The sequence below is a fragment of the Cherax quadricarinatus genome, chromosome 19 (assembly GCF_038502225.1).
Source record: "Cherax quadricarinatus isolate ZL_2023a chromosome 19, ASM3850222v1, whole genome shotgun sequence".
NCBI classification, from domain to species: Eukaryota; Metazoa; Arthropoda; class Malacostraca; order Decapoda; family Parastacidae; genus Cherax; species Cherax quadricarinatus.
In genome coordinates this window covers 38,811,453-38,835,523 of record NC_091310.1, presented here as the reverse complement: position 1 = coordinate 38,835,523, position 24,071 = coordinate 38,811,453, and the positions used below count along the sequence as shown (strand labels likewise).

The 24,071-nt window shown below is 40.4% G+C and overlaps 1 protein-coding gene across 5 annotated transcripts; it reads left to right on the top strand.

The window, feature by feature from the left end:
• Positions 1–3,176: 3,176 nt before the first annotated feature.
• Positions 3,177–21,684, top strand: LOC128688132 (protein SREK1IP1-like). 5 transcript variants are annotated; one of them, XM_070086686.1, is made up of 4 exons: positions 3,177–3,314; positions 18,133–18,261; positions 19,495–19,602; positions 21,326–21,684. In XM_070086686.1, exons 2-4 carry the CDS (start codon positions 18,145–18,147, stop codon positions 21,593–21,595), a joined length of 495 nt encoding a protein of 164 aa, XP_069942787.1. In that variant the 5' UTR covers positions 3,177–3,314; positions 18,133–18,144; the 3' UTR covers positions 21,596–21,684. The 5 variants fall into 5 exon arrangements, with proteins under 5 accessions (XP_069942787.1, XP_069942785.1, XP_053631816.2 ...); XM_070086684.1 differs by having other exon boundaries at positions 3,210–3,331; XM_053775841.2 differs by having other exon boundaries at positions 3,303–3,372.
• Positions 21,685–24,071: the final 2,387 nt, after the last annotated feature.

Genomic DNA, 24,071 nt, shown 5'->3' with positions numbered 1-24,071 from the left:
CATTTATCGCCTGTTCGAAGTCATTTGGCGTCAGGATAACATCGGATAGGCTTGTGTTAATCAAATTTTGTGGCTCTCTCATAAAAAATTCATTTTGATCTTCGACTCTCAGTCTGGTTAGCGGCTTGCTAAAAACTGAGTCATATTGGGACTTGAGTAGCTCACTCATTTCCTTGCTGTCATCTGTGTAGGACCCATCTTGTTTAAGTAGGGGCCCAATACTGGACGTTGTTCTCGATTTTGATTTGGCATAGGAGAAGAAATACTTTGGGTTTCTTTCGATTTCATTTATGGCTTTTAGTTCTTCCCGCGATTCCTGACTCCTAAAGGATTCTTTTAGCTTAAGTTCGATGCTTGCTATTTCTCTGACCAGTGTCTCCCTACGCATTTCAGATATATTGACCTCTTTTAGCCGCTCTGTTATTCTTTTCCGTCGCCTGTAAAGGGAGCGCCTGTCTCTTTCTGTTTTACATCTACTCCTCCTTTTTCTTAGAGGAATAAGCCTTGTGCATACATCGAGTGCCACCGAGTTAATCTGTTCTAGGCATAAGTTGGGGTCTGTGTTGCTTAGTATATCTTCCCAGCTTATATCGGTTAGGACTTGGTTTACTTGGTCCCACTTTATGTTTTTGTTATTGAAGTTGAATTTGGTGAATGCTCCCTCGTGACTAATCTCATTATGTCGGTCTGGGGCTCCGCGCATACATGACTGAACCTCAATTATGTTGTGATCTGAGTATATTGTTTTTGATATGGTGATATTTCTTATCAGATCATCATTGTTAGTGAAGATGAGGTCTAGTGTATTCTCCAGTCTAGTAGGCTCTATTATTTGCTGGTTTAAATTGAATTTTGTGCAGAGATTTAAAAGCTCGCGTGAGTGTGAGTTTTCATCAGAGCTGCCTCCTGGTGTTATTACTGCAACAATATTATTTGCTATATTCCTCCATTTTAGGTGCCTTAAGTTGAAATCCCCCAGGAGCAAGATGTTGGGTGCAGGAGCTGGAAGGTTTTCCAGACAGTGGTCAATTTTTAACAGCTGTTCCTGGAATTGCTGGGATGTTGCATCCGGAGGCTTGTAGACTATCACAATGACTAGGTTTTGGTTCTCGACCTTTACTGCTAAAACTTCCACTACATCATTTGAGGCATTTAGCAGTTCTGTGCAAACAAGTGACTCTGCAATGTACAGGCCAACCCCCCCCTTTTGCCTGTTCACTCTGTCACATCTGTATAGGTTGTAACCTGGGATCCATATTTCGTTGTCCAAGTGATCCTTTATGTGGGTCTCAGTGAAAGCCGCGAACATTGCCTTTGCCTCTGCAAGCAGTCCACGGATGAAAGGTATTTTGTTGTTTGTTGCTGGCTTTAGACCCTGTATATTTGCAAAGAAGAATGTTATCGGACTGGTGGTATTGTTGGTACTGGGGGGGGGATTTTTTTCCCGGCATTAGTATCTGTATCTGTTGGTTTGGAGTGGAGGCCATCGACTGTGGTTCCACTCCAGGAATGACTGGATTTGGTGTACGATTTCTGCCATTTCCTGCCAGTTTTTTTTCCTTCCTGGCACTAAAAAACCTCTCCCTCTTGAGTGGCTGTGGCTACCCAGGTTTTCCCATGGCCTGGATGTTTTGTATCTTTTTTGTCCCCTTTAGATGGTATGCCTGGCAATTTAAGTTATAGCAGTCTTTCCTGTACTGAAGAGGTACACAGTTCAGGGTGAAAAAGCTTACAGGAAGGGAGTTTGCATTTTCCTGTTGTCATATGGGCAGATTGTTCAACTGCCTTCCAACATACATAAGGATGATTACCAATAGACCCCTGGTTGTCTTCAAGAAGGCACTGGACGGGCACCTAAAGTCAGTACCTGGCCAGCCGGGCTGTGGTTTGTAACAACGTCGGGTTGCGTGCGGCCAGCAGTAACAGCCTGGTTGATCAGGCCCTTATCCACCATGAGGCCTTGTCACAGGCCTGGCCGCTGGGGCGTTGACCCCCGGAACCCTCTCCAGGACCCTGGATTACCTGGAGGTTATTCCGGGGATCAACGCCCCCGCGGCCCGGTCCATAACCAGGCCTCCCGATGGATCAGGGCCTGATCAACTAGGCTATTACTGCTGGCCGCACGCAGTCCAACGTACGAGCCACAGCCCGGCTGATCCGGCACTGACTTTAGGTATCTGTACAGCTCTCTCTCTTGAAGGCAGCCAGGGGTTTATTGGCAATTCCCCTAATGCTTGATGGGAGGCTGTTGAACAGTCTTGGGCCCCGGACACTTACGGTATTTTCCCTTAGTGTACCAATGGCGCCCCTAGACACAATACCAGACACAAAAACCTCTGACATTCCTCGTGTCTCACAGGATGGGTATGGTGTGCATATTAAACATATTAAACTAACTAACGGCTAAATCTCTACAAAAATTCAGTGTACATAAAAGAGCCTAAAATCTGGAACTTCCTGCCTGAAAACTCCAGAACCGCAGACTCGACTATCATTTTCAAAATTACCGTTAAAAAACATCTTATCTCCCTAACACACCCCATAATTAGTTAACTAAATGAAAACTGCCTACTTCTCTTTTTTGTAACATGAATACATCCAAAAGAAAATAGACTTACTCTCGTTAACTGTAATTCCCCCTAATTTACACTTACACTCATCCAAATGACTGTGAACATAAAATTCCTAATATAGCTATTGCCTAATAAATCTTAAGTTAGTCCTAAGTTTGCTTGAAATACTCTCCCAATATAGGAGCTTTAATAGAAACAGTTTATCACGCCAAGATAAAACCATTCCCATTACTAAATTTACTAATTGTAATATTGTTATGTGTTGTACTACCTCACTATTATAAATCTAATTAATGTTAATTACTTCAGTTACCCAACTTTTATATCATTATGCAATAATATACATTAAAATGTACTGCTCCACAACCTGTGTCAATACAGAGTAAGAATTAGTATTAGTCTGCCCTAAATGCCTAGACATACTAGTGGCCTTCTTTGTAATTAATATTTCATAACATGTACACCATACACTGTAAGCTTTGCAAATAAATAAGCTTCTCCTCATCTTCCACCATTGTTCAACACTGGATTGAATAAACCACTGCCTAGAGAAATGTTTCCAGAATAAAGATTCCCCAAGTGTTGTACAAGTGTCTTATTTATGATCAGGTATTACAGCGTCATCTATGATGTGAAGCTGGAATATTGTGAGGTCCCAAGTGACCATTTGTTTAGTGATGTCTTTCTCGAAATTTCTGTGGAAAGTTTTCAAAATATTGTTTACCAAGTGTTTCATCAGAGGTAAAACCTTATTACTGGTATGACGTGGTATATACACCGGGAAGAGTATTCTCTCAGTGTATGTAAACTGAGGGATGTGTTGTGTCAGTGTATACACTGAGATGTGTCAGTATATACACTGAGAGATGTGTTGTGTCAGTATATATACTGAGAGATGTGTTGTCAGTATATACACTGAGAGATGTGTTGTGTCAGTATATACACTGAGAGATGTGTTGTGTCAGTATATATACTGAGAGATGTGTTGTGTCAGTATATACACTGAGAGATGTGTTGTGTCAGTATACACTGAGAGATGTGTTGTGTCAGTATACACTGAGAGATGTGTTGTGTCAGTATATACACTGAGAGATGTGTTGTGTCAGTATATACACTGAGAGATGTGTTGTGTCAGTATATATACTGAGAGATGTGTTGTGTCAGTACACTGAGAGATGTGTTGTCAGTATATACACTGAGAGATGTGTTGTGTCAGTATATACACTGAGAGATGTGTTGTGTCAGTATATACACTGAGAGATGTGTTGTGTCAGTATATATACTGAGAGATGTGTTGTGTCAGTATATACACTGAGAGATGTGTTGTGTCAGTATACACTGAGAGATGTGTTGTGTCAGTATATACACTGAGATGTGTCAGTATATACACTGAGATGTGTCAGTATATACACTGAGATGTGTTGTGTCAGTATATACACAGATGTGTTGTCAGTATATACACTGAGAGATGTGTTGTCAGTGTATATATTCTGACAGTCAGGTCTAATCCCAGTTTTGGAGGCAAAATTCTGTGTGTAGAGATTAATGGTTAGGTTGACCTTCGTGCACTCCATAGGCTTTAAACCTAACATACCCCTCAAGGGAGGTTCATTGTTAATGGTGAGAGGCTCTTGATCTAGGGAATTAGATCTGTGCTCCAGTTCCCTGAATTAAACCTGAATATCTTCCACATCCCCCACAGGCGTTGTATAATCCTACGGGTTTAGTGCTTCCCCTTTTATAATAATATAATAAGTAAACCTAACACTAACTTTTGTAAGGAACATAAATATGTAGTGCCGTATTTTAAGTGCAAATGCATTATTTGTGTAAATAAAACGTTCGATGGTGAGTTTGTATTTCTAGAGTGTCCTCATTGTTGTGAAGGTCTTGAGTTACTTGGGTCACATCCCCATTAAGGAAGGTTCCTTGATGCTAGTGACAGGCTCTTGATCTATGGAATTGAACCTGTGCTCCAGTGCCTTGGATCGAGTCTGAATGCCTTTCATTTCTCCCAGATGCTGTATGACCCCCCTGCGGGTTTATTGCCTCCCTGTGACTGTAATAATATGTTGGGCATTAGTAGTAGGAGTTTACCTGGAGATAGTTCCGGGGGTCAGTGCCCCCGCGGCCCGGTCTATGACCAGGCCTACGCATTATTAATTTCTTTGATTATTATAATAATAATAATATGGATTATTAATCCAAATTACTAACCTGGAGGCTTGCTAATCTAGGATATCCTGATACAGCATGTACAGTATATCTATTTCCATTGGGATCCTTTAATCCTCTCACCCAGGATGCAACCCACATCTGTCAGCAAACAACCAGTCACCTACTTATTGCTAGGTGAACAGAGGCAACATTATTTCAACTTGTGCTGGGAATGAACCCAGGTCCTTCAGTTGTGAGTGCTTGGCTCTCTTTTTCCCTTTGGGCAAATCAGTTAATTGCCAACCAGCTGTCTTTTTTTCCAAGGCTATAGATTTAATATAGACTTCTGGGTAGAAACCTTGGCTATAATACTATATGTATTTTGGTAGCTGCTTCATTACCCAAGTCCCCTTTCCTCAATGCATGCGATTGGAATAGTGCAGAGTACAGCATAAATTGATAATGCAGTTGAAAATTAGCAATGAAGATTTGAAGATTTGGTATTTGTGCTTGGGGATCTACAGCAAATTACCTAAAACCAATAACTCAGCAAAAAGTATCTGTATGAACCATTACCTAATCTAGTGCCAGGCAACACACACCCCCAGTCTTCAGAAGTTTAATGCTGTATAGCCCTTGTGGTTTAGCATTACTTTTTGATTATAATAATAATTCAGAAGTTTAAGTTACTTAGTATGCATAATATTCACTCATACTGCTATGTATACTATATATTGTTTGTTTGTTTGTTGGGTTTATCAGGGCCACTGAGAGCTTACGCCGTATTGAGCTTGACTTCCCGATGTAAAGGGAAGATTTGTTGCCCAAAGCTGGGCAACGAAAGAAAAAGGAATGGAGTTTTTTTTGTAAATAGAAACAAGAACTAGAAGTTTGCAATTAGATTAGGTGAACCCCATTTCCAAGCCCCAGCAGAGCCAGATGCCCACACTCACACCTAAGTTCAGTAACTGACTTCTGCCAAAATCATCAAAAAATTATCTGCAGAGCGAAAAAATAAAGCTGACTAAATTAAGCCAATGACAGATGCCCCTCCTGTAATGTGTCCGGTAGGCAAAGTAGATGAGGACAAGTGTCACAGAGAGCGGGGGAAATCTGTCACTGATACTGAGGTGAGAGATGTCCACACCCGACGAAGGCTGGCACAGAAGTTTATACTATATACAATTCTAATATAAACCCTGCTCTGAAACTTCCATGATAGCTGCAACAGAACTCATAGGCATAACACGAGACACAAAAATCTCTCTCATATACCCTGTGATCAACTCAATCCGTGTAAAAATTTGATGGATATAAAAGGCTTTAAAATTTAGAATGCACTACCTGAAGATTCCAAAGGTTTCCTATCTGTCAACCACTTCAAAGCTATTGTTAAAAAACACCTCTGTTATTGTGATCTTGACAACTACATACAGCCTCCCACCACTTAATGACAGAACTTCGTTCCTAAGACCACGTCATTAAATGAATTTGTCACTAATTGAGGAGCATACTGTAATGGTAGTAGGTTTGTGTCAACCATCTTGGATATTGTTTTAATGTCACCTTTGCACCATTTATAACATTTCTGGTATATTTTTAAATGTTTATACAGTAGTGCACTGTATATTGAAATAAAGAGAATAGAGGAAATCAGCTTTTCTATACATTATTCAGGTATAAATACTGGTCAGAGATAAGATAAGATTTCGTTCAGATTTTTAACCCCGGAGGGTTAGCCACCCAGGATAACCCAAGAAAGTCAGTGCGTCATCGAGGACTGTCTAACTTATTTCCATTGGGGTCCTCAATCTTGTACCCCAGGATGCGACCCATACCAGTCAACTAACACCTAGGTACCTATTTGCTGCTAGGTGAACAGGACAATAGGTGTAAGGAAACGTGTCGAAATGTTTCCACCCACCGGGAATCGAACCCAGGCCCTCCGTGTGCGAAGCGGGAGCTTTAGCCACCAGGCTAAGTACGTCGCTAAGTGAGGAGAGGCTGTACTATGTCACACAAAACCTGAACCCTGCAGTTTTCATCCGATTCTGTCCATTCTTCTTCCAACTTTCCTTTAACTCGCTTATATTATGTGCATAAGCTCTCTCATCATATTTGTATTGTTATTTAAATAACTAGTAACACTCATTCTTCTAAACTTAACTGTTATGTCTTCTTGTTATTTTTAATATAAATTTACTCCCCTACACCCCCTAGTCTGTTTTGTGGGTTTTTAGTAGGCCTGAATAAATTATTGGGATGCTGTAAACCATAATCATTCCTGGTTATATTTTATCTGAAAAATAGAGTAAATCTTCTATTTTTTGTGTGATTAAGAATTCAAAATGAAAGACAAGTGTAATGTGGGAGAGGCCTGAGGATGTGACTAATGAACAGGAAATGTTGTTTTAATGCCAGGAATGTCTACATTGTTTATTTTGGACTATTTTTAAATTGGTTTAATTTTGTGTAAAATTGGCCAAATTACCAATTTCTGGGCACTTTATTGGATACTTCAAATAGTTGAATGGGCAGTTTCTTGTGCTCAGTCAATAGATTAGAAGGCATACTAGAGAAATTGCTAAGAATTTGGTCAATGGAACAATGAAATTGGCTTAAAATAGGACTCAAAGTGGGCAATATTGCCAATGCTTAAATGGAGCCGAGACCATTATCTTTGCACCTGCGTAATTCCGTAAGTTTTCCATAAAATTTTGCACTTTTGGTATCATTTATTTAAGAAAAAGATTCTCTACCATTTAAGAAGAAAAGTGTTTTTAAAGTGGACACTGAAATTAATATTAATTTCAGAGCTTGGACAGTGAAAGGGTTAAGTCATAGTAAAGTGCTAAACCTGTAGGGGTCATGTAGCTCCTGTGGAATGGGAGGCATTCAGGAAGCAGAAAATGAAGTCCAGTTCAAGAGACCCTCACTAGCATCAAGGGAAAATAATCCAATGTAAAATAATACTATACCATTTCAAGATTAAAAGTGGCAAAATGGCATCTCACACACTATGAAATATACCGACCTGCTAAGTAGGATACACGAGTTAAAATATTGAAGCCAATCAGAAGGAACCTTTTTCTTTGGTTATCACATAGAAGTAAAGTTTGGGAATGATTTATGTAATAATGTGCATAGGGCATCCATGTATGCAAGTAGTTCCCCTGCGTGAATCTTGTCCAAGCTGCATTACACCAGCACTTAAAATCTGAAACTAGTCGAACAAGGCGTTCTCGAGTAAAAAAATTTTTTTGAGAAAGTAAATGAAAAAGTCGTTGAGAACGTTGTGAAAAATAGGAAAGTCTAATCATTAAACTTAAAAATGCCATAAAAACTCAAAATAATTTTTTTTCCAGTTTTTTAATTTACATTGTACAGGCAGGCCCCGCTTTACAGTGCTATGCTCTGCGGCGTTTAGCTAATACAGTGATTTTCAGTTATACCCATTCTTCATTTATTCAGACTTCCTACAATATATATGTTCACTACTCATTGTAAGCTAAGAACAAAAATAATTTAAGGTAAGTAATGTGTGTTCTGTCTATGCAATTTTTAGGCCTAGCTATATTGCTCACTTAATATATGATAGTGTAAATATGTTATCAGGCTTTCATATTCATGTGAAAGTGAAAAAGTGGCAATGAGTCACTTTACAGCAATTTTCACTTTACAGCAGTAGCCCATAAGCTAACCTGCTGTATAAGCGAGACCCTCCTATATTTAAAATTCTCTATAGTCCTGTAAGAAAAAATATTTAATTTTGATTTTAAAAAATCAATTTGAGGAAATTGGGGGAAAAAAAGGCAAATTGTTACCAATTAAAATGCACCAGCATTTAGAATCTTAAGAGTAATGAGAAGAGTTATTCATTAGTCATTAAACTAGAAGCTACTGACTTAATAAAACTGGCAGATTGAAATTTATGCAGCTCATAGTGTGTGACAAGCTTTGTTTTAATAAAGCCCACCAATGGTAAAGTTTGAAGTCAGTCAAGAAAGGCATTCTTTAGTTCAGTAATTGATCTGATTCTAACAATTCCATTTTTTTTTGGGGGGGGGGGAACTTTAAGTAAAATTTAAAATTTCCATCGGGTCGCGACCCGATTTGGTCGTGACCCGAACCTAATTTCCCCATTGGATTGTGTGTAAATACAATTAATCTGTTCCAGACCCCCTACAAACTGTATGTAAATATTTTTTTTTTTTATTTTTTTTTTTTTTTATTTTTTTTTTTAAGATTTTTAACACAAAAATAGTTAATTATATCATAGAATGCACAGTGTAATAGTAAACTAAATGTAAAAACTTTGAATAACACTGAGAAAATCTTGAACAACAGAGAAAACTAACATTGCATGAATCCGTTCTAGACCCCTTACGAACCGTTCGCTGTAAACCTTTGTTTTTAAGAGTTTTAAGCACAGAAAAAATAATCAAAGTTTGAAAAATCCTTAATTATACAAAATAATGCACAGTTTAATAGAGAAATAACCTTAAATAACAGAGAAAAAACATATCATAAACCAAGAAAAAATACTGTAAATTAAAAAACACAGGAAATACGTACAACACAAGGGGTTCACAGCAAATGAATGCACGTCTGACCGAGACAGACTACAAGACGAGAGCCTTTGTTAGGTGTACACAAACAACAGGAAATGGAAAAAATTGAAAAAAAAAAAAAATGCCGTGGAATGTGAAAATTGGCACGGCTGTGTTTGTTTGACACCCAATTGTGTGTTCGTGACCAGATGCAAAAATTTGGTGAATTTTTGGTCGTGAACCGATTTCTTCGTGTTCAGAAGAGTTCGTGACCAGAGGTTACAATGTACTTGGAAGAAGCTTACAAGAAATATTTTAAAGTCAGTCAGAAGAAGCATTCTTCAGTTATTGAATAAAAATGAATATCACTGTTTATTCACTAGAACTGGCATAGTGGAACTTATGCCACCCAATGGCTATGTGAACCTTGTGTTCAAGAAACCACACCAGTGGTGAACATTTGAAACCTGTCAGATGAGTCATTCTCAAGTTACGGTGCAGATTCCTATGATTCCCATTTTTGTTTCTTTCTGCATCAAATTTGCCTGCATGCAAATGAAACTTAATGGGTACTGTCCTGGTCCTGAGATAAGTAAGTTTATTTAGGTACAGGCACAAACAAGTATAGTTATATAAATTTAAGTGATTAAAATTGTACATAGTAATGTGTGTAAATTACTTAGGATAACCTCCAAAAAAGTGAAAGTGACTTATTTCCAGAGACAGAGAAAGAGAGAGAGAGAGTGAGTGAGTGTACTCACCTAGTTGTACTCACCCAGTTGAGGTTGCGGGGGTCGAGTCCGAGCTCCTGGCCCCGCCTCTTCACTGATCGCTACTAAGTCACTCTCCCTGAACCGTGAGCTTTATCATACCTCTGCTTAAAGCTATGTATGGATCCTGCCTCCACTACATTGCTTCCCAAACTATTCCACTTACTAACTACTCTGTGGCTGAAGAAATACTTCCTAACATCCCTGTGATCCATCTGTGTCTTCAACTTCCAACTGTGTCCCCTTGTTACTGTGTCCAATCTCTGGAACATCCTGTCTTTGTCCACCTTGTCAATTCCTCTCAGTATTTTGTATGTCGTTATCATGTCCCCCCTATCTCTCCTGTCCTCCAGTGTCGTCAGGTTGATTTCCCTTAACCTCTCCTCATAGGACATACCTCTTAGCTCTGGGACTAGTCTTGTTGCAAACCTTTGCACTTTCTCTAGTTTCTTTACGTGCTTGGCTAGGTGTGGGTTCCAAACTGGTGCCGCATACTCCAATATGGGCCTAACGTACATGGTGTACAGGGTCCTGAACGATTCCTTATTAAGATGTCAGAATGCTGTTCTGAGGTTTGCTAGGCGCCCATATGCTGCAGCAGTTATTTGGTTGATGTGCGCTTCAGGAGATGTGCCTGGTGTTATACTCACCCCAAGATCTTTTTCCTTGAGTGAGGTTTGTAGTCTCCGGCCCCCTAGACTGTACTCCGTCTGCGGTCTTCTTTGCCCTTCCCCAATCTTCATGACTTTGCACTTGGTGGGATTGAACTCCAGGAGCCAATTGCAGGACCAGGTCTGCAGCCTGTCCAGATCCCTTTGTAGTTCTGCCTGGTCTTCGATCGAGTGAATTCTTCTCATCAACTTCACGTCATCTGCAAACAGGGACACCTCAGAGTCTATTCCTTCCGTCATGTCGTTCACAAATACCAGAAACAGCACTGGTCCTAGGACTGACCCCTGTGGGACCCCGCTGGTCACAGGTGCCCACTCTGACACCTCGCCACGTACCATGACTCGCTGCTGTCTTCCTGACAAGTATTCCCTGATCCATTGTAGTGCCTTCCCTGTTATCCCTGCTTGGTCCTCCAGTTTTTGCACCAATCTCTTGTGTGGAACTGTGTCAAACACCTTCTTGCAGTCCAAGAATATGCAATCCACCCACCCCTCTCTCTCTTGTCTTACTGCTGTCACCATATCATAGAACTGCAGTAGGTTTGTGACACAGGATTTCCCGTCCCTGAAACCATGTTGGCTGCTGTTGATGAGATCATTCCTTTCTAGGTGTTCCACCACTCTTCTCCTGATAATCTTCTCCATGATTTTGCATACTATACATGTCAGTGACACTGGTCTGTAGTTTAATGCTTCATGTCTGTCTCCTTTTTTAAAGATTGGGACTACATTTGCTGTCTTCCATGCCTCAGGCAATCTCCCTGTTTCGATAGATGTATTGAATATTGTTGTTAGGGGTACACATAGCGCCTCTGCTCCCTCTCTCAATACCCATGGGGAGATGTTATCTGGCTCCATTGCCTTTGAGGTATCTAGCTCACTCAGAAGCCTCTTCATTTCTTCCTCAGTTGTGTGCACTGTGTCCAGCACATGGTGGTGTGTGTGTATATGTGTGTGTGTATATATGTGTGTATGTGTGTGTGTGTGTGTGTGTGTGTGTGTGTGTGTGTGTGTGTACTCACCTATTTGTGGTTGCAGGGGTCGAGTCACAGCTCCTGGCCCCGCCTCTTCACTGATTGCTACTAGGTCCTCTCTCTCCCTGCCCCATGAGCTCTATCATACCTCGCCTTAAAACTATGTATGGTTCCCGCCTCCACTACGTCACTTTCTAGGCTATTCCATGGCCTGACTACTCTACGACTGAAGAAATACTTCCTAACATCCCTTTGATTCATCTGAGTCTTCAACTTCCAATTGTGACCTCTTGTGTCTGTGTCCCTTCTCTGGAACATCCCGTCTTTGTCCACCTTGTCTATTCCGCGCAGTATTTTATATGTCATTATCATGTCTCCCCTGACCCTCCTGTCCTCCAGTGTCATCAGGCCGATTTCCCTCAACCTTTCTTCGTAGGACAATCCCTGTAGCTCTGGGACTAGTCTTGTTGCAAACCTTTGCACTTTCTCTAATTTCTTGACGTGCTTGACTAGGTGTGGATTCCAAACTGGTGCTGCATACTCCAGTATGGGCCTGACGTAAATGGTATACAGAGTCTTAAACGAATCCTTACTGAGGTATCGGAACGCTATCCGTAGGTTTGCCAGGCGCCCGTATGCTGCAGCAGTTATCTGATTGATGTGCGCCTCAGGAGATATGCTCAGTGTTATACTCACCCCCAGATCTTTTTCCTTGAGTGAGGTTTGCAGTCTTTGGCCATCTAAACTATATTGTGTCTGCGGTCTTCTTTACCATTCCCCAATCTTCATGACTTTGCATTTGGAAGGGTTAAATTCAAGGAGCCAGTTGCTGGACCAGGCTTGTAGCCTGTCCAGGTCTCTTGTAGTCCTGCCTGATCCTCATCTGATTTGATTCTTCTCATTAACTTCGCATCATCTGCAAACAAGGACACTTCTGAGTCTATCCCTTCCGTTATGTCGTTCACATATACCAAGAACAGCACAGGTTCTAGGACTGACCCCTGTGGAAGCCCGCTTGTCACAGGCGCCCACTCTGACACCTCGTCGCATACCATGACTCGTTGTTGCCTCCCTGTCAGGTATTCTCTGATCCATTGCAGTGCCTTTCCTGTTATGTGTGCCTGATCCTCTAGCTTTTGCAGTAACCTCTTGTGAGGAACTGTGTCGAAGGCCTTCTTGCAGTCTAAAAATATGCAGTCGATCCACCCCTCTCTCTCTTGTCTTACTTCTGTCACCTTGTCATAAAACTCTAGTAGGTTTGTGACACAGGATTTTCCTTCCCTGAAACTGTGCTGGTTGTCAATTATACACTTGTTTCTTTCCAGGTGCTCCACCACTCTCCTCCTGATGATCTTCTCCATGACCTTGCACACTATACACGTTAGTGGTACAGGTCTGTAGTTTAGTGCCTCATGTCTGTCTTCCTTTTTAAAAATTGGGACTACATTTGCCATCTTCCATACCTCAGGGAGTTGCCCAGTTTCAAATGATGTGTTGAAGATCTTTGTTAATGGCATACACAATATCTCTGCTCCCTCTTTAAGGACCCATGGAGAGATGTTGTCTGGTCCCACTGCCTTTGAGGTGTCAAGTTCACATAGCAGCTTCTTCACCTCCTCCTTGGTTATATGTACCTCATCCAGCACTTGCTGGAGTACCCCCCTGTTCTGATTTCCTGGAGTCCTACTGGTTTCCACTGTAAATACTTCTTTAAATCTCGTGTTGAGCTCCTGACATACCTCTCGGTCGTTTCTTGTGAATTCCCCATCACCCTTCCTCAGTCTGATTACCTGGTTCTTGACTGTTGTTTTCCTCCTGATGTGGCTGTACAACAGCTTCGGGTCAGTCTTGATTTTCGATGCTATGTCATTTTCATATTGTCGCTGAGCCTCCCTTCTTATCTGTGCATATTCGTTTCTGGCTCTTCGGCTAATCTCTTTATTTTCCTGAGTTCTCTGTCTTCTGTACCTTTTTCATTTTCTAGTACACCTAGTTTTTGCCTCCCTACACCTTTGGGTGAACCAAGGACTCGTTCTGTTCTTCCCATTATTTCTGTTTCCCATGGGAACAAACCTCTCCTCTGCCTCCTTGCATTTTGTTGCCACATAGTCCATCATTTCTTGTACTGGTTTTCCTGTCAGTTCCCTCTCCCACTGAGTCTTGAAGGAAGTTCCTCATGCCTGAGTAGTTCCCCCTTTTGTAGTTTGGTTTTTCCCACCTTATTCCTGCTACTCTCTCCACTTGGAGCTCAACTATGTAGTCGAAGCACAGAACCACATGATCACTAGCTCCCAGGGGCCTTTCATACATGACATTTTCAATGTCCGAACTACTCAAGGTGAATACAAGGTCCAGTCTTGCTGGTTCATCCTCTCTTCTCTCTCTGGTAGTGTCTCTAACATGTTGATGCATGAGGTTTTCCAGTACTACATCCATCATCTTGGCTCTCCATGTTTCGGGACCCCCATGGGGCTCCAGGTTTTCCCATTCAATCTCCTTGTGATTGAAATCACCCGTAACTAATAACTTTGCTTCCCCCATGTGTGCTCTCCTGGGCACCTCGGCTAGTGTGTCGACCATTGCTCTGTTGCTCTCATCGTATTCTTCTCTTGGCCTCCTGCAGTTCTGTGGTGGGTTGTACATTACTGCAATTAGCATCTTATGTCCCTCAGACTGGATTGTTCCTACTAAGTAGCCCCTTTTGCCCGTGCCATCCATTCCTTCCATTTTCTCAAAACCCCACTTGTTTTTAATGAGCAGTGCAACTCCTCCTCCCCCTCTCCTCCCTCTGTCTTTGTTAGGTAAGACACATATGCAACAGTTAGGTATCTTTATTTCGAAACGTTTCGCCTACACAGTAGGCTTCTTCAGTCGAGTACAGAAAAGTTGATAGAAGCAGAAGATACTTGAAGACGATGTAATCAGTCCATCACCCTTAAAGTTTTGAGGTGGTCAGTCCCTCAGTCTGGAGAAGAGCATTGTTCCATAGTATGAAACAATATGGAGATGAAGTGACAGGATGGAGCCTCAAAACTTTAAGGGTGATGGACTGATTACATCGTCTTCAAGTATCTTCTGCTTCTATCAACTTTTCTGTACTCGACTGAAGAAGCCTACTGTGTAGGCGAAACGTTTCGAAATAAAGATGCCTAACTGTTGCATATGTGTCTTACCTAACAACCTGTCGGTATTTTATACCATTTTAATGTTCAATCCCTCTGTCTTTCCTGAGGATTTGATATCCGGATGGAAAGATTGAATCTGTTATTATTCTGGTGAGTTTTGTTTCTGTGAGTGCTATTATGTCTGGGGATGTCTCCTTGATTCTTTCGTGCCACTCCTCATACTTATTTGTTATTCCATCTGCATATGTATACCACACCTTCAGCTTCTTCTCTAAGACTGTGGTCTGGGAGGTGTATTGGGGTTGGGGAAGTGGGAGACCTGATAAGGAACTATGGGTGGTTGCTGTGGGGGTGGAGTTTGTAATGCAGTGGGTGGGGGCATTGGATGTGGCATGGGTGTTTTGGTTTAGAGTGCTTGGTTGCACTGGGGTTGACCTGGTTGGGAGGATTCTATAGGAAGTTGTGAGGGAGGCTGTATTTGATCTTCCTGTGTCTGGGATCTCCTGTCTGTCTTCTCCATCCCCTCTCTTTCCTCCTTTCGCCTTTGTACCATCTCTCTCAGTTTCTGCCTTTCTTCTTGTGTTCTGTCGCGGTCGAGATACACCTTCCTGTATGCCGGCATGTCCCTTAATCGTGCTTTCTCCTGCAGGATCCTGTTCCGAGTCAATTCTGCCTTGAAGGTCACTTTCACTGGCCGGGTTCTTTTTTTTACAAACCCCCCTATTCTCCGAAAATTTTCCAGCTGGGTCATGTCGTCTTCTCCTATTGCTTTCATGATGCTTTCAATTGCTTATTTTTCCCCTTGTTTTCTTGCTTCATATGTTTCCCCTTCAACTTCGTGGAGCCCATACACAAAGACTGACCTCACCCTTTCATTCTCCCACTGCATATCCCTGTGTATCCCCTCATTCAATTTGATTTCCTCCATTGCAGCTTTCCTTTCTTCAGTTTCACTAGCTAATGTACTGGGCTCAGTGGCCTGTTATTTTCCCTTCTCGGCTTTCCCTGGGCTCTGCTGTGGTCTGTTAGGGCCTCCACATATAACTTAGCTCTTTCATTTACTACAGTCTCCTCTGATAGAGCTTCTACATGCAGTTTTGCTCCTTCTTTCCCTACAGTCCCCTTATTTGTGACTGAGGTAGCAGTCTCTGTTGTCAATCCCAAAATGTTCTTTAGTTCTTTAGGCTGTTTCAGATTTTTCAGTTCCTCTTCTAAACTCTGTATCCTAGCCTCTGTGTGTGTGTGTGTGTGTGTGTGTGTGTGTGTGTGTGTGTGTGTGTGTGTGTGTGTGTGTGTGTGTGTGTGTGTGTGTGTGTGTGTTAGATTAAGAGTGAGTGGAAGCAGTTTGTTTTTATGACTTCACATGTTGGAGTGTGAACAAGGTAACATTTATGGAGGGATTCAGTGGAAACTGATTAGCAGGGCTTGAGTCCCGGAGCTTGTAAATACAGTGCCTGCACTCTGAAGGAAGGGGGGGATATTGCAGTTTGGAGGTGCAGCTGAACCGGGCGCTGTACCGGCGAATCTACAACATATGCTGTACTTTCTATAAGAGTGATGGACTGAACACATCGATTCCAGACTGAGGGACTGATTACCTCAAACTCCTCCTCTCTGATTACCTCTTGGCACTCCTCTGGCAAGACAGTGATTGAGTGAATGATGGTGAAAGTTTTTCTTCTTTTTTGGGTCACCCTTTCTTGGTGGGAAATAGCCGGTGTATTAAAAACAATAATAATACTAATTATTATTCATAGGAATAGTCTGTAGCACGTGAGTCTCTGCCTAGATTTTAAGTGGGAAGGTCCACCTTTTCTGTTTGGAATCCTGTTCCACTTCTCTTCCAGCTTTCAACAATACTTTCTCCAAGGACACCAGAAAGTAAGACTACTGCATAATCTGTGATGGCTTAAAGAAGAAGAAAAAAAGACTTGGTAATATTTATTGATCAATTTACCCAGGTGGTGGCTAATATAATCTAAGCATTTCTGCTAATGCATCTTAGCATTTCAGCTGTTTTCAAGGAAAATGCATGTGCATTAGATCAGTTGAGTTCAACTAGGTTATGCATTGTCATATTCTCTATTTCCTGAGTATTGCCAGCTGTTGCATATGAAACTATTTTTTTTATAATTTTTTATCAACTTATATCTATTAAAGGGAGGTTCCTTAATACCAATAAGGGACTCTTGATACAGGGAATTGAGACTGAACTCCCCTTCCTTGGAGTGAGCTTGATCACTTCCCATTCATCTAGGTGCTGTATGACTTCTTCCCTCAGAGGGGGCTCCTTGATGCTGGTGAGGAGCTCTTGTGCCAGGGAACTGGATATATCCTTCCTTTCCTTGGCTTTAGCCCAAATTCCTTCCATTCCTCAGAGCTCCCCCTATAAGTTTAGTGCTTTCCCGTGATTGAAAGTAATAATAGTAATGGAGATTCCATAATACCAGTGAGAGGCTTTTCATTAAAGGAATTCAACCTGACCTCCCCTTAGGTTGAACTTTATTGCTTTTAACTTTTAAATATAAATAATTATCACAAGGACCCCAATGGAAATAAGTCACTCCGACTGTTTTTGGGATATCCTAGGTTCTCTACACACATGCTGCTATGTATGATAATCTGTATAACTGTATTTGTGTATACTTGAATAAACTTACTTACCCCCAGGTATTATGATACCTATGGGATTGGTTCTTCCCTCCCATCAGTATAATAATTTACTAATTTCAATATTAATCAATTAAATAATGGCAATACAGTGGAACCTCAAAAACTGAACTGCTCCCAACACAACCAATTATGTAAGTGTATTTCTGTAAGTGCTTTTATAAGTGTACTTTTGAGGGTCTGAAATGGACTAACCTAATTTACATTATTCCTCATGGGATTATTATAATCAAAAAGAAGCGCTAAGCCACAAGGACTATACAGATTCCTCATGGGAATAAATTCATTCGGTAAAGGCACTCAAACAGCCTTCTGGACCAAAGAAAGTTCGATATTTGAGGTTCCACTGTATTAATTATAGTCTATTTCCTCATTATTTATGATGTAGCTATATACATGTTAAGCTTAAGATGTGTAACTTCCCCATCAACTGTGATGTCTCACACTGCTATTGCATTCAAACAAGATCCTGCCGATTGTTTTACTTTGAGAAACAGTTGAATCCCAGGATAGTTTAAGAAACTATATCTGCTTTTATTGCAAAAGTTATACTCTGTTATACTTTGTAATGAGTAAAATTGTCACAATGTGGTAATACAGTAATTTAATGTTGAAAATTTATACTGTATTTTTGTATTTCAGAAGTGCAAAGCCATGGAGGATAGATTATTGGCCCGCATTGGTCCAACTGGAGGTGGTGATGTGAGAGCAGCTTGCAAGAAATGTGGATATCCTGGACATCTTACATATCAGTGCAGAAATTTTGTGAAGGTATGCCTGTAAATTTTCATGTTTAGGAGGGTGTGTGAAGTATCATTATCAGTGAGTATTGATCTAAAATTGACTATCAGTATCAACATCAAGCTAAAATTGACTGTTGGTATTGATATCAGCAAAAATTTTGGTACTGTCCCATTACTAGTTTTGTTCTCTAATCCTTGATATACCATTTATGTGGTTTCATATAGAGATCTGTTTACCTGTCATCAGTGGTGGCTCATAATGCCATTAATACCTATGCTATCATACCCCATCAAACTTCTCTTTTTAATCATTTTTTTTATCTCGTTTCAACCAAAAAATTAACAATTCGCTTATAAATACTGTACATAGAAAACAACATACAACAGATTTTTCATGTAATATACATGTATTTGTCAATTGCAAATTGCATCAGCCTTTGCTGATGGGATTTTTATTAAAAGTCAAGTTTATAGTGTGTCTGATAGTTTACAGTATATTTATACATTGGATACATTTGTGTTATACTGAATAATTTTTTAAAAATCATGCTCTGCCATAGACAACTATTAAATTATTTCTGAAGAGCCTAAATTTTGCTTCTCTTCTTGACGAGAGAGAGAGAGAGAGACCGAGAGAGAGAGAGACCGAGAGAGAGAGAGAGAGAGACCAAGAGAGAGAGAGAGAGAGAGAGAGAGACCGAGAGAGAGAGAGAGAGACCAAGAGAGAGAGAGAGAGACCGAGAGAGAGAGAGAGACCGAGAGAGAGAGAGAGAGAGAGAGAGACCGAGAGAGAGAGAGACTGAGAGAGAGAGAGAGACCGAGAGAGAGACCGAGAGAGAGAGAGAGAGACCGAGAGAGACCGAGAGAGAGACTGAGACCGACCGACCGACCTTGTGGCATGCCATTAGTACAGATTAGGCTTACTGTATTCCTAGTGAACAGTTACTTTTCAGTCTTGAATAACATCCATATTTTGCACATTAGTCATTTATTTACTACAAATCAAAAGTTTTCAACTAAGCATTCTGTTTAATATACTGCATTGTATTATTTAGGAATGACTCTGCAAACTGTTATTTTGAAAGCATTCTTATTTTGTATTGTACTGTTTAAAGTGTACTTTGTTTACTTGGTACTGCACTTGAACTGAAATTAGTTAATTCTTAGAATTATAAGTTCATTCAAATAGTGGCACTGGTTGTATTGTCATGGGTGGATTAGTACGTTCTGTATTAATGAAGTTAACATTTGTTTGTAACAGGTAGACCCCCAGAAAGATGTTGTGCTTGATGTTTCATCAACTTCATCAGAAGAAAGTGATCATGAAACACCTCTGACACAACTCCACACGCAAGAACTGCTAGAAAAGGTAATAAAAGCATGGCAGCTTTATTGGAGTGCTTTCTTCTTGGTACTTGAAGGAATTTTTTATAGAAGGAAGATACTTTGAATAGGAGAGAGCGAGTGTAGGGTTGTGATGCTGGTGAGGATCTCTTGATTCAAGGAATTGCAGCTGCCATCTTCTTTCTTGGATCAGACCTGATTACCTCCCATTCCCCAGACATTTTATGACCCCTTTGGGTTTAGCATTTCCCTAAGAATATAATAATGATAATTTGTAATTGATCACTTCTACGTTTGAAACCTTCCCACCGGACTTATGATTATAATGTTTTACCTAATTTATACCAACTTCAATTTTATTTAAGATCTAGAATTTAGTAGTTAGTAAGTCTTATGATTAATTTTCCTGAAATGCATTTTCATAATTAGTGGCTTTCTCAAGAGCCTTATATTGTATCTGATGCCAAGAGCATGGGGCTAGGAACCCCTTCTCCTGTATATATTACTAAATTTAAAAGGAGAAACCTTTATTTTTCTATTTAGGTCACCCTGCCTCAGTGGGATATGGCCAGTTCGTTGAATGAAAAAAAATAATAATTATAATATTTCTTTCATTGACCCTGCCTTGGCAGGAGATGGCTGTTGAATAAGTAATAATTAAAATAAATAATAATAAAAATTTTAGGGGAATGTGCTTTGATTCTGGTGAAGAGCTCTTGATTCAAGGAATTGTAACTACCTGTCCCTTCTGTGGATCATACCTGATTCACCCCCCCCTTCCCCATCTTTCTCCCATTTCCCAGGTGCTGCATAATCCTTGAGTTAATCACTTTTCTATGAATATAGTAATAATCCACTCCAGGGGGCTCCCTTGATTCCAGTGATGAGTATTTGATCCAAGGAGTTGGACTTTTCTTCCCATTCCTTGGATCAAATCTGAATGTCTCATACTCCTTAGGCACTACATGACCCCTGTGTACTTAGTACTTCCTGTTGATTAAAATTTAAGAAATAATAATAATGAGAACAATAATTTGAGGATTAGTGTTGAATGAGACATCTGATTAGTCATTTATGTATAATTTCATTGCATTATTTGCAAAAAATAGCTGAGAAATAAAACTGCATGACCAGTGTGCTATCTTGCTAACTACTAGTTAATAACAGTCAGGTCAAGCTGGGGGCAAGGCAGTTTTGCATGATGGATATTTTCTTGGTTACCACATCACAGGTTGAAGCCTGTAATTTATTCTGTTAATTAGATGTTTGTAGCTAATTTGGTTTATTATATAAGTGGTCCCACTGGAGAAAGCTTCTTATACAGTGGACCCCCACTTCACAATCAGCTCCCAATGTGTCCAATTATGTAAGTGTATTTATGTAAGTGCATTTGTACATGTATGTTTGGGGTCTGAAATGGACTAATCTAATTCACAATATTCCTTATGGGAACAAATTCGTTCAGTAATGGCACCTGAACATACTTCTGGAATGAAATAATATCGTAAACCGGGGGTCCACTGTACTGTATAAGGGGCCCTGCTGTATTACCATATGTATTCATAACTCAAGTTATTTTGTATCTGCAACTTCCTCATGTTTAATTTAACCTTTGTTAGACTTGGGCATGTAAGTGATCTGTTTGTTCCATGAAGCTCATGGTATTATAAGTGTAAAAGAAAATCGTTGCATGTTTCATGAAGGAATGATAAATGTGGAAATCTTTTATTTTATATTATGCTTTACAGATGAAACGGGAAAAGAGAATAAAAAAGGAAAATAGAAAAGATCGAAAGAAAGAAAAAAAGCGATCGAGAAGTCGGAGCAAAAACAGATCTCGATCACCAGCTGAACGAAGAAAAAGGAGATCAAAATCACCAGTTGTGGAAAAGCGGAAAAGGAGGAAATCAGAAACTGTAGACAGTAGTTCAGAAAGTAATACAAAGCATAAAAAAAGAAAGAAGGAAAAGAAAAAGAAGAAGATGCATGATAAGGAAAAAAGAAAGCATAAGGAATGATTGTACAAAAACTTACAAAATTGTGTGCATTCCATATAAAAGGGTCTTAGTCAGGTTTCAATATTTTACAAATATACATGTTTTGTGTTCATATTGTTTTAATATTCCCACTTTTTAAAATCATAGATTGACAAAATATTTGAAAGATGAACACTTAAGTTCTTACTTTCATAGAAGGTACAATTATTGGCTTGCAGTGCCAGCAAACAATACATTAGAATTAAAGTACCATACATATAGTATAAAGTGCAGTATGCATATGTACATCATGCTTATATCTGATGATTATACCTCTGCAGGTTTAGTGCTTCCTTATGAGTATAAGAATATACCTTTCTTACCATTTTTATGTTCTGAAGAATATCACCAATTAAAGTTTTTTTTTTCTAGTGTGTTGTTCTAACCTTTTGATGAGATATTTCATCAACAACAATATCAGAAGCTAATGTGCAACTGGCTTTAAAGATTGTAAAAATGGTAAACAAATGTTGAATAAAATCTTAGCCAAATAGCCATGGGTATTGTTTACTGCATCCATTGCAAACAATGTTTACAGATTTAAGAGCCTATTTTGAATATACTTTCCCTGGTGTATAGCTTACTCTTGGAACTGTGGCCCTTGGGTGGGCAACACTGCCTGGTGGAGGACAGAGGTACAAATGGAAGGTTCAGTGCTGGAGCAGTTGGTTGGTTGCACATCATTCCATTGTGGTGAAGGAGTGCATTTTACTCTAGTGCAGGTGCCCCTTTCATTTTGTGGCTGCTACTTGTATGTACCACTCTCCCTCTCATTCATTTATTCACTGCAATTTAGTGTACATAAGGGAACTGGCCAAGATCTTAAGGATGAAATTCTTATTGGGGGAAGCTTTAAACCTACAGGGATCATATAGCACCCTGGGAACAAGAGCCAGTCAGGTATGATTCAAGGAAGGTAAGGACACTTCCAGTGTCTTGGATCACGAGCCCCGTACCAGCATCAAAGAGCCTTCTTTGAGGGGATAAGGATAATGAAACAAACTTTTGGGTGTGGTCAGATTTGCCCTTTTGATATATTTATAATTAAAAACCACAGTCAACTGGGTAGATGCTATTATCTGCAAAAAAATGACATCTCATACAAACAAAAATCCATTGAAGTAGCATTAGTTGAAGCACAATCTCCTCTCAGGGATTTTTCTTAAGCTGGTGAAGGCTCCAGGAACTGTTCTTGATTTCAGTTTCCTTGGATTGAACAAGAATGCCTCCACTTCCCAAGGTACTATATGACCCTTGTGGGTTTAACAATTTCCCCCTAAATATAATAATAAAAATTCTAATGGTTACATGGTTTTATATGCAAAACAACCACATGGGGGAGTTGAATGAGATACGTATGTTCGTAATGCCTTTGCGAATAATCACTCAGTTATTGCCATATTTTTTGACCTTGAGAAGGCATATGACAACTTGGAGGTATAATATTTTGGCCCAGGCCCATTCCTTAGGCCTCCGAGGCAATCTACCATCCTTCCTTAAGAACTTTTTAACTGACAGACATTTCCGTGTTCGAGTCAATAATGTTCTTTCCCCGGACTTCGTCCAAGCTGAAGGTGTCCCTCAGGGATGTGTTCTAAGCACAACACTGTTTCTCCTTGCTATAAATGATTTGGCCTCTGTTCTTCCACCCAATATTTGGTCATCACTCTATGTTGATGACTTCGCTATTGCTTGTGCAGGCGCTGACTGTCATCTTATTGCAGTTTCTCTCCAGCATGCGGTCGACCGTGTTTCCACTTGGGCCACCACGCATGGGTTTAAATTTTCAAGTACCAAAACTCACCAAATTACTTTCACTAGACGCTCTGTTATCTCCGATCATCCTTTGTATCTCTATGGCTCCCGTATCCCCGAACGTGATACAGTCAGGTTTCTAGGCCTTCTCTTTGACCGCAGGTTATCCTGGAAACCTCACATTACCTCTCTGAAGGCAACTTGTCACAGCCGGTTAAACCTTCTTAAAACCCTTGCTCATCGTTCCTGGGGAGCTGATTTTCGAACTCTGCTTCGCCTACATTCAGCCCTCGTTTTATCGAAACTCGATTATGGTGACCAGATTTATTCCGCGGCCTCTCCTGCTACTCTCTCTAGCCTTAACTCTATCCATCACCAAGGATTACGTTTGTGGCTTGGTGCTTTTCGCTCTTCCCCTGTTGAGAGCCTCTATACAGAAGCGAATGTTCCATCCTTGTCTGATCGCCGTGATGCCCATTGCCTTCGCTACTATGTACGCTCTCACGATCTACACAATCCTTCCATTTATAGAATGGTCACCGATATTAGTAGACATTCTTTATTCGTTCACCGCCCCTGTTTGCTCCGTCCCTTTTCTCTTCGCCTACATTCACTCTTGTCTTCCCTTCAGTTACCACCTTTATATGTTCATGTAGCATCTCACTTTTCCCTACCCCCCTGGGAAGTTCCAGCTGTTCGGGTC

What these genes read in the sequence shown, in the direction of transcription:
- LOC128688132 (XM_070086684.1), top strand. Translation starts at nt 3,251, where the DNA reads ATGTCTTTCTCGAAATTTCTGTGGAAAGTTTTCAAAATATTGTTTACC. An exon ending in GAGGTAAAACCTTATTACTG is followed by an intron (nt 3,332 to 18,132) that starts GTATGACGTGGT and finishes TTTGTATTTCAG; the next exon opens with AAGTGCAAAGCCATGGAGGA. An exon ending in AGTGCAGAAATTTTGTGAAG is followed by an intron (nt 18,262 to 19,494) that starts GTATGCCTGTAA and finishes TGTTTGTAACAG; the next exon opens with GTAGACCCCCAGAAAGATGT.